Source organism: Neodiprion virginianus, chromosome 1 (assembly GCF_021901495.1).
Source record: "Neodiprion virginianus isolate iyNeoVirg1 chromosome 1, iyNeoVirg1.1, whole genome shotgun sequence".
NCBI classification, from domain to species: domain Eukaryota; kingdom Metazoa; phylum Arthropoda; class Insecta; order Hymenoptera; family Diprionidae; genus Neodiprion; species Neodiprion virginianus.
This window is the reverse complement of record NC_060877.1, coordinates 26,551,311-26,565,358: the sequence shown is the minus strand read 5'-3', so window position 1 is coordinate 26,565,358 and position 14,048 is coordinate 26,551,311. Positions and strand designations below refer to the sequence as shown.

Genomic DNA, 14,048 nt, shown 5'->3' with positions numbered 1-14,048 from the left:
ACGTCAATATTAAGCAGTCTCTGTGGCGTAATTTGAAATGAATCACGTTGATTGAAAAACTTGACTGTGAAAATGCGTGACACAAGAGTATCTGAATAAGCTCTGAACGAGACAAATTTATTACTCGCTCTAACAGCGCGATCGATCAGTGATCAATAAAAGCTTTGTGCGAAATACTTCGTCAAAGTTCGATAAATCAATCTTCTGGCAAGGCGAAAATTAATTCCCATGAGTGTAAAGTAGGCATATAATATCGCAACAGTGACAACCCAATTATTGCGAGATATTGGACAAGGTAAACGATTATTGGTGGGCTTGGTCGCTTGGAATTATCGCGTGACGCAAAGAAACTCGAGGGACACTTTCGGTTACACCTGTGTGTAATTGGAACGGGCTTGGCGCCAACGGAAAGTCAGCGAATTGATCGTGCCGACGAATTATGGGTAGGCATTAAACGACTTACAGTTTCATACAAGGTACAAACGAGGGTTCGATGGGTTTAAAAACTTTAGGTAATCGAAAATTTGACACCACAGCGAAACTGCAGAGGGGGATGAATATCCGAGACTACGCTTCTAAATTCGAGATCGAATTGTTTTGTAACACTAGCTGCAGCATATTATGCGCGTCAGGTGTTGCGGGGCTTCGCAGTCTTTCCCCCTTTCTCCCAAAAAATGTCCCCTCTATCTAATCCCTAAGCTTTTAATCTGTTTAGCAAAAGGTGAGACAATGCTCAAGGTTTGGACGGATATATTTCGATTTATTTATTCACGTCAAATAATGCAAGACTTATGTTCTTTGTTCTACGGCACAAGTTCGGTTTTTTACTTATTTTTTTTATTTTAAAATAAAAAGTACAATATATTTTTCTTTTTTTTTATCAAACTTTGGAGTCACAAATACGTGATTTTACCTTCGTTTTAAAAAGTGTAATTCAACATATTTTTCTCGTTCACTTCTCTCTTCATTGTAGGTATGCTTAATTAATATCTTCACAAGTTAACGTCCCATATCGCAACGATTTTCTTTCAACAATATTATTACAATTCTACAAATATTTAATTTCTTTCAACTTGCGTATACAAATGACTGTACAAACAAATATGCAAGCGACGAAGTATTCCTTGGATATAACGAACGGTAAAAGAAAATCTACATTATAATTGATTTTTCAAACGTTTTGCGTAGTGTTGATGTAACACAGGTATCCTCGAATTGTTTATATATCTATCCCAAACCCCGACGTCTATACGAAAAATATTACCAATTAAAAATTGAAAAAAAAAACTTAAAAAAAAAAAAAAAAAAAAAAACCAAACAAATGAGGAAAAAAATATTTTCGCTCCCGTCATTCATCCGATAATTGCACCTAACATAGGATACCAAGTTAGAACATCGCATTTGCAAAGTGGTCGCGTGATCCGTACATGTATAAAAGCACATACGATTCAAGATAAACCTTTTATGTACACATATGTATGCGTTATACACATTCCGGCCTGTAGTACATAATTATAGGTAAGAATAGAGCCGTGAATACATTGCAGCGTTGAATTGTTTCCTCCAAGTGGGAAAATTGGTAAATTTTTGACAACCGTGAACGGGCGAATAACCAATAGCCGTCAGTTTGAACCGTGAATTGAGAAATAAAATACTTGAAAACTGGTCATCTCGAGTACTTTTTTTTTAACATATTATTCCGGTTCGTTTCGTCAACTCGTCTCGACCTCCAGGCAACGATTGTCATAGAACGCAACTGCGTTCCTCACATTTTATGCGAGAATTGCTGAGATTACGAGTGTAAAAACTCCAGGAAACCACGAGGTTGAAATTTGTAACGTTATCGCAACGAAACATTGTGGAAACATTATTGTTTTCGTAATTTTACAACGATTTTTAAGGAATTAAAATTTCTAAACGAATGCGTTTCGTTTTATTACGGTTTACTAAATTTCAGACGATTCCAAAATCGTGAAACAACGGTTTTTCCTCAGCATACATCGTTACGACAAAGTTACTACCTTCGATATGATAAGAAACTAGTCAACTCTGTATACGTATAAGTCGTTTCAGACGATTAGCCCCCTATCACCGGATATGTTATACATGCCACCGGATGATTTTGCTGCATTTCATTGGAGTGCATACAGAGTTATTATTAGTCGGTGAACTGCAGCGGCACGCAATTGCACACCGGTTTGGTAACTGCGCAAATATCGACACGGAGATAGGAATTTTATTTCAATAATAAACAGGCGATTTATTAGCGGATTTAATTCCTGACGTTAAGCATTGACCGTTAAACGATGTCAAGTACATTTATCAGCTTTGCAATCAAACGATTCGATCCTAGTATTCTTATCTTCTTTTGTAGATTACGCCAGTCAATTCGCTGAATTTTAGACATTCTAATTGCCGGCAAGGTCCTAATCATTTCGGTCAACTGCACAGAATCTCGTTAATGCAGAGAAAGTATTCACTTCGCTTCACGTATTCCTTATGTCAACACGGTTCGTCAAACTTTAAGTTGCAAGTTCACCTCTGAGATTTTACGCTAACCGACAAACTTGTTCTAAATAATCTCTATAAATTCGGGCGCAAATGATAATCATTTCTCAATCATTTCAGCACGGTACGCTTAATCGTTCATTAATTATTGATTTTGAAACATTTAGACAAGCTCTGATGCCTCGCAAGGTGAACGATGAGCAAAAAAAAAAATTTACGTCATGACTGATCTTTACGTTATACGTGCATAAATATAGATTATAGAGAGAACAAATTTTTCATAACAACATAATTCGTGGGGCAGGCAAATATTTATAAGAAAAAGGAATCTAATCGTTGCATATTCTTAAATCATTTAAGTAAATAGATACAATTTAAATTTTTTTTTTTTTGTCTAACCGGTCGTTAGAATATCAACTAGCTTCCTGTATACGGATATGAGGCATTTGGCGCTGTATTAATTTGGATAACAATCGGTGGATCTTTCCGCCCACACAGATATACAGCACCGAAGGAATTCAACTTCCTGCATGACTGTTACAAGGTGCTTTTTTTACCTTGAAAGCGTTATTTAATAGCCCGCCTTCGTTATATGGCCATTGAATTTTCAAAGGGCCAATAACGAAGAAGCGTGACGGCGTGTAAAATTTCAAAAAAAAAATCGCAAGCCGTCGTGAAGTAACGTTGCAATATCCGTAATCGATTGCATTGGGTAAAATATACACAGCTTTATGCATGAATTTTCATCAATTTTTTTCCTCCTGCGTATGTCACATAACACCAGTACATAAGATGATCGAGGCATCGTCCGTCCGCGCATCGGCTTCGTAACGAACGTTCTTTCCGACAAACCGAAAGTGCACGCGCAACTTTCTACACACGTAGGTATATAATAATAAATTTCTCCTCGATAGCGAGTTTTGCTTTTTTGTAAGATTTTAGCTCTCGCGCACAGCCGGACTTGAATATTTGTCGTGACGGTAGCGAATCGATAATTAACCGAAACTAGACTGAATCCAGGCGAAATGGCTCGATTGTATTTTCATGAAGGAAGCGAAAAAGTGTTACCAAAGCCAACGCTCAAACGGTATCCAAATTAATCAAGGCAACCGCATACATTTTGACCAGTGTAAATAATTCATAAAAACCATCCGCGCGTCGCGTGCGTATAATTTAATTTCTGTTAATTTATTTTCTGTATACTTACCTACACATTCAATATTCATGCGGAGGCTTTAAAAAATTGTCTGATCTTCCATGCTTGGCGTCAACTCTCGGCGTCTGACCGGTCGGTCCTGCGTCACGTCATTTCCGACGATTATTACACACCACACCCTGAGAGTCGACGCCTGATTGGAAGGGAAACGAAAGAAAAAAGATGCAATTGCAAAGTAAAAATCCCAAAACACCTGGACGTTTTATTTGCGGGCTAATTCAATTTCTTTCCTGAAATTTACGTTAAACCCAAAGATCACGATCCATAGCACAACGATATATCAAACGGAAATCTTATTCTCCTAAATTAAAAGTTCCTATTGAATTATAATTACTTTATGAGATTGAAATAATAATGAAAAAGTCGTCGGATAAACATATCAAACATCAACTGGAACTTTGTGACGTAAATTGATGTTACGATTGATGTAACTAATAATAAAAAACTCTGTTAACGATACTTCATAATTTTAAAAAAATTTATAAAAGTGAAAAATCAACCGAGCGCGATCTTCCACATAACGTGGAACGCCAATCTTTTGACGGAATCTTTCTTTTGACCCAAACAAACGTTTAGGGGCTGCCACGATGGAAAATAGCAAATAATTTTTTTCTGAAACACTCTATTATATATATATATATATCCTCCATATTACGTCATCAGTACATTCGGGAACCTCTATCGTAAAAAGACCGATCAAACCTGCAAGTTTCTTTTACCGCTTGTGCTCGTGCATAATTACCGAGCACGTGAAATATTTTTGCTCACGCACGGATTATCCGCAAAACTCTCGTGTAAATCATAAAAATTTCCACTCAAGTTACACAATCACTCTGCTCGTGCAATATTGCAGACTTTGAACGTACATGGATGTGAGTTACACAGTTACATCGCATACGTGGTCTTCCATCTTTCTACGTATTGAAACGAGTACCGCGAAAATAATTTATACCCATTTTCACATTAACCCAGAAAAGAATTCGGCATGTAACGAAATTTTTCCACACTACCTCTGTTCGATTTGACGTTATAATACAACTCGCCTAAAAACAGCGGGTAAATTCAGGGCCGCACTCTCCTCGAAAAGATTAAAAACAAATTTTTTAAAGGGGCGACGTTTGTGTTATATCGATACCTGAATCGCAAGCCATGTTCAATGGCAAAATATAAATTGTTACTTCAGTGGAATGCAATGCCGTTGTTACTCGGCCTAAGCGTGTTGTAAAAAGAAAAAAAAAAAAAAGACAGAAGAACTATTTGCCATTTGTATTACCGAAGTTGATCTTTATTCATGCGACAAACGGGGATAATAACATTCGGTTCGTGAAATTCGTTGGGAAAACGAGTATGTTAAACGAGCTTTACATGTTGCGGAAGATATAGGAGCGCCAGAAATAGAGCCAACGTATAGGGAGTTCATGCGACGACCCGGTAGTTTTATCGACCTTTTGCATCGTGAAAAATTCAGTGGCGAATACTACAGTAATGAGCGGGGTATATCATGGATCAGAGTTGTGCATAGGAACGTATTAATTCCTAGTTTTCGCAAGTAATTTTTCCACGTCGCAAACTTGCGGATCTGCCAATAACTGGTCTAATTACGTCACTGTAATATTTCAGAAATAAATAGAAAATATAATTTTAAAAAAATAATTAAAGTCCATCAGCGCTAATCATTGAAATTCTTCGCGATAACATCTAAATATACCAAAGCTGTAAAAACTCGAGCAGGTAGAAATCATCGCTGGCACTACTCACTGCTGCGCAGTGTTCTCGACAAGCTGGACTCGACAGTTTTCAACAAAGGATCAAGCTTTGTGTCTTTCTAATACCAAGATCCGTTTGCCTGAATTTGTCAGCTATCGCTTCGAGGAAATCTGCTAGGAAATTTGACGACGTTCGAAGTTGTGGTCGTTCGCCTTCTCCGTAAATTGTCCCGTCTGCACGAGACATGCATAATGCATTTTACCTGTATAAAAGGCGTAGATTCGGGTGCCTACGGTGCAGAGAATGAATGAAAAGCGACTTGTGGGTCCGGCCCATTGACTCAGGTAACATCGCTGCATCGGGACGACTGATCACCTCGAGAAAACCAGTCGACGGAGACTTGAATGCGCCCGGATAGCCAATGAAGGATGGAATATGAGGAAAAAGAATACTGCAAAACCAGTCTGGTCATATTCACGATACGTCGCTAATATCTCAATGAAACTGGGCTTGGCGATAATCGTTAAATATATCGTTAATAAATTTCATCGAAAAGTGAATGCGGTTTCTCAAGGTAGATCGCAAAAATTGTACCGAGTATACAAACGGCGATACAAACGTTAAGCTCCATTCGTGAGCTTCTGGTTGGATAGAAGAGGAGAGAGAATGAGAGCCCGTATTCTCTTCAGTGGTTCTCAAATTGTCGTTATCTTGTCCGAGCGAGTGTTCGCACTGCGTAGAAGATCGACGCCTCGATAGCCGATTGGGCTGAAGATCTCTTGATCAGCGACCGCTGCAGCGCTGCTATGGGTCGACGGAAACTTGAGAGGAAACCTATCAGCTGACCTCTGACAGTGAGCAGAAACAGCACGCAGAGTGCACGGTGCGCGTATCAACGAACCGTTGCATTGCCCTGAACGAGTAACGTGTCACCGTTGTGGCTGCACGTTAACAGTCCCAACTACTAGCGCCAATAATCGGGAACACACGCCATGGAAAGTATTGGAAATTGGCGTGAGCACCACTGAAAGAAAGAAACCGGCACCAACGGGCACCTCTCCTAGATACGGTTATGACTGTGCCGTTGTGCGTTATAGACGAATAGAAGCCGTGGATTGCGGTGAAAGCAAAAAGTTTGTTACCCTGTGCGTAGAACGTGGTCTCGTCGTTTACCAGTATTCCGATTTAAGACCATCGCTCATTGGACATGCGAGTCGTAGCAAATTGCATGCCCCGTACAGGAGAACGAAATGGGCGAGGCGTCGGGCGTTTTATCGGCGAACGCGTGACGAAGCACGTGACGAGCAGAGAATATATTATTACACTTTTGAGCACGCTCGCTTCTACGTCCTTATACCACGAAGTTGAACACACCAGGAGGTTAAGCACCCGGTCTGGAGAATCGAATTTCCAACTTAGGCCGATCATGGATTCATTGAAATCTCGTCATGGTCTCGAGATTTTTCAATAGGAGGTGCAAGATATTTCTGCGTTTGATTGAAACTTCAAAGTATAACACACGTTCAGATGTATTCTACAATGTGGTCTTTCAACCGTCACGACAATTCCGCGATTCCCGCAGGTTCGTATCAACTTCAAAGATTCAATGTCTTCTGTCAACTCGGATTACAGGACAATCCAAGATTTTCGATGTTGAACGTAGAGTAGTATAAACGTAACCGAAATTCCATTACGTCGTATACCAGTTTTCAACGTTGAAATCGCGATACGACTTGTAGTTAAGCAACGGGATAACCAGCTTTCTAAAACTAGACCCAACGAGGCTTGCAGTGGAATGGACTGAAGTTGAGGTGTCGTTGAAAAGACAAAGTGGACAAAAACTAAATTTTTCGACACGGTATTACTATCTTACGGTATCAGAACAGCATTGCCGAATTAGCATTCCATTCAACATGCCTGAATCGGACAGGAAAATGCAATATCGATCGTACCGTCATCCATTACTTAAACTATGCGAGGTGAAAGTTGAATAAAAGACTGGGTTGTATCGGGTCGCGAGTACTGCAGGAATCTCTTACGTATATTCGGCTATCAGGTTTGTCGTCGTTACCTGTATCGAGCAACAGTCAAGTGTGGACGGATCGCAATTTGCCCACTCTGTGTCCGTGTGTGCACACGACATACTTGCGCAGGTTAATTAAACGCCCGAGGAGATGCCCCGCTGACTTCTTATTAGGATTGATAATAGCGCGAGCTCTTCGCCTGCGGGTTGAATTTCGTTCTCGATCTAAGTATATTGATCGATCCGTGGTGTAGATCCAATCGAGCAACCGGTTTGGCTCGGGATCGCGAACTCGGTCTGCCCTGGCGGATATCTACGTCATTCAGGAAAGTCTTATGTTCTAACAAGTGACCGTGCCGACGATCGCTTGTCGATCATCGTGCCACGCATAAACGGTAAAAATGAAGCTGCTACGATGCGAAACCAGCGAGCTACATCAGCCGCGTCAAAGGTCAAGCTGATACATATGTACGAAAGCCATTTGAAATGATAAGTTACCTTCAGCCCGGATACTCGGTTTGTATAACTGTGAATTTTACTCCACCGATATACCTGTAAGATGAGTAAACGCGATAGGTAAAACATAAGCGAATTGCTTTTAGCGGCGATATAAAGGTTCGGGAACACTAGAAACACTCTCCACGCACGCTGGAACGCGGATAACCATTACCGTGGCAAATTAATGACATCGCGCGATGTCTATAACCTGTTGTTAGGATGTTTACCGTGCACATCATTTTCAAAATGTAGCTTTACGTAATAAGTCAGTTTTCGCGAGCGCACGTCGAGCGAGATTCTGTGTGCAGCGGTACGTTGGAGTAATTTCGGTGCGATTTGTTGCTTCGTAATAAGAACGTCGTAACTGCACGCAGGCCGCTTACTTACAGCTACTTATAATGCAGTGTGTATAATGTTGGAGAGCAAAGCTTCAGACAGCATCGTTCCAATTTGTTTATTCTTTGTGACGACTCTGCGCAACAACAGATGGAGCGAAACATGGACTGGCGGCACAGCAGGCAATATTTCTGCATTGATCTGCACGTAATACCCGCATGTTCAGACCATGTACGCGATGACGAACAAAACGATCATCGGAGTGACGACACGCGAGCGTGCTACAACAATTATTTTACGCTTATTGTGGTGTCTAATAAAAGAATTAAGAAGAATGCCGCAGATGGCGCATTTCGACCTGTTGATTAACCGCAGGTCTGTGTGTCCGTAGATATAGCTATCCGCGAATAGAAACGAGGACATTTTTGCAGCCTTTTCATCCTTTCAAATCCATACGCGAAGAATACAAGCCGTGACAGAACATTTGCTGCACTGCGGTGTGCATCACATCCTGCTACGTATTCGGCTTGAAAATAATTAATTTATTACAACGGTACTCTGTGGATTATACATGTATGTATAGAGCATTCCCTGACATCTCGATCGAGATTCTAACGATAAGTCGATGTCACAGATTGGTTTTTACAATTTTCCGTATAAAAGTACACTAGAAAAAATGCAATTGCAATATTTGATCAGTTTTTCGACCCAGCATATGTGAAGTATAGTTTAAAACTTTGAAAAAAAAACAAACTTTTTGACAACTGTTAGAAAATTAAGATTCCATAACTTCATAAAGGTAAATAAAAAAGTAAATGGAAAAATAAAAAAATAAATTATTATTACTGGATTGCATTTTTGACACGAGAATGAATGTAAAGAGCTCGTTAAAATACGCGCCGAAAAATGTCTCCGCAGACATATATTATAATGAACTTTTATGTTCATTCTTATATCAAAAATGCAATCCAGTAATAATCATTTTTTTTTCTTATTTGTCTTTCCAAGTTATGAAACCTGCATCTTCCGATAATTTTTCAGAATTTATAAGAATTTAAAAAGTGGAATATTTTTCTTCAACTTTTCAAATCACACTTCAGATACGCTGCCGCACTGGGTCGAAAAATTGTGAACAAAATTGCGGTGACGTTTTTCGTCATCTAGTTTCGTACAAAAAATTATAAAACCCATCTGAGACAATCGAATTAGAATCTTGATCGCGGTGTCATGGATTGAAAAAAATTGAACTGTGACCGCGTTCGTTTCTAACAACAATTTGTAACCTCCTTAGAAAGCGAGGCTACAGGTGCATCGGCCGACCCCAAAGAAGAGTATTGATTTTAGGGGTTGCACCCTCTTTAGATATCATGTCAGTGAAGAATTAGGTGGCACAAACCATGTTGGTACGAGAAAGAGAGTTACGTGTATTTCTCCTCTCCCTAATGCATCAAATCGCGTATCACCAACAAGTTGAGAAGCACACTTTTCGCGCACGGGTTGAAAAAATCAATTTTCTTTATCGTATGTTTACGAGATAGTTTCTTTTCCTCATTTTAACCGCGAATAAAAAAAAAAAAGGGAAAAAGAAACGCTTGTCTGTTTGGAACTGTAAAAATTAATTACGAACGAATATTATAATTGCTCCGAGGAATGGTACAGTGACGTGTCAGGTTGGAAAAAATACCTCACCTAATTTTTACGCCTTGACGTTTATGCCACGGAAAGTTTTCGGCAATTATTATACAACCTGCTTGCAAAGTACCGTGTCTCATATCTACCTGTGCGTACCGTACCTTCCATGAATTTTCAATTAACTCAACTACCCGCAGTTTCCGTCGGCTAATAATATCGCCAATCTAGCCGCGCCTGTAAATTGCATATCAGATTCCGCGTAAATGCTGACTGTTCTCTGCAGTATACCTACGTATGTATGTGTATATGATAGTGAAAATGTTTCTCCGCAGATTTATTTTAACTAACGATTGGAATAGTTTTTTTTTTTTTTTAATTTTCTTCCATTTCATCTTTGTTTGGTTTACTCTATTCGTGCGTTAGGATGAAAATTATAATTGCACGTTTCCTTTTGTCAGGTAGTGAAGTCATTTAAGTAAAGTCTGAGTCAACTATTGATAAAAATTAGTTAGTTTTAAGAAAAAATCTTGCGATATATGAGTAACGTACCGTATCTTGTTACGAAATCCGCGTCACTAGACACGTATGTACATACATCAAATATCGCGTGATGCGTTTTTTATTATCCAACGATTCCGCTTCGAGGTGCGTAAAGAATCTCAATTACTGGACCTTGAAGGACTTTTATTGCACGTGTAATAATATGACTCTTATTTTTTTTTTATAGTAGATTAGGAGAATTTCTCGTGGAACGAGTACATTCGTCAATTTCTTGCAATTACACACCGAATACTCATAGATCAGGCTGTATCATACATTAATTTCACGAACGTTATACAACGAATTCTTTGTCAAAATTGAATGAAAAATGGCGAAAAAAAATAAAAAAAATAAAAAAAAATACGCAACTTAATCAGATAGACAGGTTTGGTAGAAGTGAGGAGAAATTTCATGCAATAAGAGAAATCGGTCCAACAGGCGGACAATAAAATTCCTTCTTGCATACAGGGTGCCACTATACATGGTTAGTGACTGATTTCAGAAATACGTAATTTTATGAGAAGTTCCGATTTTGCGTCGGTCTCTCAACATGGCGTGCAATATTATCACAAAGTCTCGAGGAAGATAACGAACATAACGAACCGTTGAAAACGGTAACCGAGATCGGTTCGCTAAATGTGCTAATACTTGTATTTTTTAAGTCACGAGGACGACGCTGACGTCCATTCATTCGAAATTTTTCACAATAATGGATCATACCGAAACGCGTAGCTGCCACGTTACCCGTACTCAAAGTACGTAAGTAATACGAGCGTTACAACTATCCTACACAATAGGCATTATTCGCGCTGTGAGATGAATTTTTTTTAACAAAGGTAAAAATGACAATATGACAAAATGAACGTAACGTCAAGTATTTCAGTCGTGGAAACACGATGTAAACATTGCCTCGTGCGCAGGAGTACCAAAGGTGAAGGGGAGGGGGAAAGACGTGGCAGCGCTGACTCGCCGCTCTTTTATCCTCGACGCATGTGTCGGTGATAGATGGTTTGGTAGAATAAAGCCCCGCGAGTCGCGAGTTTCGAAAGCTCGGCGACGAGGTACAAAAATAATATAAATGAGAGGAGGCGTTGCGTGTACCGAGGTTGGAAATTAATGGGAACAAAAAGGGGAAGTAATAAAGAAAAAAAGAAAGAAAAGCAATATAATCGGTGTAAGGACTGACCGTCTACAGTTGAGTATCCCCACTCGTTCATGCCGGCCATCGTGGGGAGGTTTAAGGGAAATTGAGGTCTGCGAAGTTGAGGTCCGAGTATAGCCTGCTCCCGGACGTCTTGTCCACTTGAACTCCCCTGTTTCTAGATCGAACTCGCGTCCAGCGTCTTCTCGATCTCTAACAAACGCCAAGGAAGCAGCAGCAGCAGCAGCAGCCGTTCACGTTAGTTCTCGTTCAAGGCTCGGGCCGATCGAATGATTCGATAAAAAAGAATCGCGCCAACAGCGAGCGGGATGCCACAACCGACAAATAGATGAGAATTGACGAGGGAATTCAAACGAGTTATATTTAAACGCGAAGAGGAAATTCCTCCGACTTTCTACCTTTCTTTGTTTGTTTATTTAATTTTTATACACGGGACACGTACGAGCGTGTCGCTTTGCGACGATTGTGCGGTTGATTGTAAGGCCGCGGCGAGCGAACAACTTCAACTACCTACCGCACGCTTCGGGCTGATGTGTAAAACTGTTAAGCCGGCCGGCCTGGAGGGCGACTTATAACCCACGTGGTCACGTGACCGCGAGCAACGACACAACGCGCATGCGCCGGTAAATATTTACACGTGCACCCGACACCCGCAACCCGCCGCGAGTCTCGAGTCTCACAATCGGCAGCGTAGGTTTCATGCTTGTCTTACCTGTCTCTCATCGCTGGCCGTCGGACGATCCCTACGATCAGAGAAATACTCGTCTGCACGCCGTTTTTCTCTTTAAATCGTTCCGAAGGTTCCGGAGTTTTTTCGGTAAAAGTTTTCCGAGGATTTCTTTCCTTTGAGAAATCGTCCCGTGATTTGACATTTTTCACGTTGTAAAAAATAAAAAATTGAAAAAAAAATAAAAAAAAAAAACCTACGATTTTTCATGTTACAACCCAACAAAACTTTGGTTTAGTTTAGTTGGGAAGCTGCCGCTGCTCATTGAACATCTCTATGTACAGCAGCCGGTTAACGTCTATGGTGAACTTTGTGGAAGAAAAATTTTTTTAGACCATGCGAATGGTATTTTAATTTAAAAACAAAATTTTCATGCGATGAACGATTTTTTTTTATCGCACTGCTGAGATTGCTTGTGAAAAAAATTATAAATCATTTTGAGTTGAAATTTTCTTTTCCCTCGTAGCGTTTCATGTGGTAAAAATTCCCTGGCAAATATATGTAGACACGTAATTTTCCCGCATGTTTCCACAGGTTTCATGGCTGTCGTGTGTCAAAAAAACAACGCAATTAACGCTCGAGATATCGTATAAACCGGATCAATTAGTGCGTCTGATAGAATGTCAAAACGTTACATAGCATATGTATTGAATTAGATAGTACAACGAACGGGATTTTCCACGTAGAGTTGAGAGAATTGTTGTATTCGTACTTCTCAGGATTGAAGGAGGAAAAACAAATGACAATCACGTCGAAAGTATATTATTAAACATTACCCCGGAACTAAATCTTTCGCAAGGTTAAAAATCGTTTGTAAATATTGTATTCACGTGTTGCAAACAGAATTGAATAAAACGATCGGTGCGTCAGCGTTATTGCACATGTGTACTATAGTTCAACGACAACGTGCGATCGATTGCAATATTAATTAATCGATGAAAAGTTATTATGTCGTCATAAGGAAATGCAGACACCTCTACGCGTTACTAAACACAGTGGTTTTTTTAATTACTCATCAATTTAATCAAACAAAGTAGTTTACAAATAAAAAAGGTGACTGCATATCAGATTTGATGAACAGTAACGGGACTGCAGCTGTATAAGTTAAATTTATACTTACGATTAGAATGAATTCTGATATTAATTTTGGTCGTAAAAGTATCTGAGAATCTTTTCAGGGCTTTAAACTGCACGAATCCTCTTACAGCGGTGAAAAATTTCCAAAATACACAACTTACATTGAGTCATTATAACTGTCTTGCTTGCTCAAGACAGGGACGAGCAATTATTGAAACTGTTTGAAAAAAGAAGATTGCAAATTGTAGTCTGTGGCTTGAAAATAACTGCAACTGAAATTGCATTGCCGCGTGGCTAATTCAGTGTGAATGTCTTGTCTGGCAATAAGTTCTATCGATTATGCCATATTATACTATGCATGACACACTTGCATACTATTCGAACGTTACTTGCATGCATTACCATTTTCAAGCGCAAGCCAAGATATTTCTTCTGATTCCGCCGTACCCACACATTTTATTTTCTCTGCTGATCAGTTGCACCCGTTTTGCGTATGGTTCACGAAAAATGGCTTATAAGCAACCTATTGTCCGAATATTTTCACTGCAGTAACTTTCTATCGATTAAAAGAATCGAGCCTTATACGTGTCGCAAAAATCCGCACAGACAGTCTCATTTTCTA

General features: G+C 39.6%; 1 protein-coding gene across 2 annotated transcripts in view; it reads right to left on the bottom strand.

Moving 5' to 3' along the window:
• The window catches only part of LOC124307391 (carbonic anhydrase 2), a 28,662-nt gene extending 16,503 nt beyond the window's left edge, over positions 1-12,159 (bottom strand). For both annotated transcript variants that reach the window (XM_046769067.1, XM_046769112.1), the window contains exon 1: positions 11,647-12,159. In XM_046769067.1, the coding sequence (XP_046625023.1) occupies positions 11,647-11,686 (40 nt within the window). In that variant the 5' untranslated portion in view covers positions 11,687-12,159. The remainder of the gene's footprint in view (positions 1-11,646) is intronic.
• Between the last annotated feature and the right edge of the window lie 1,889 nt (positions 12,160-14,048).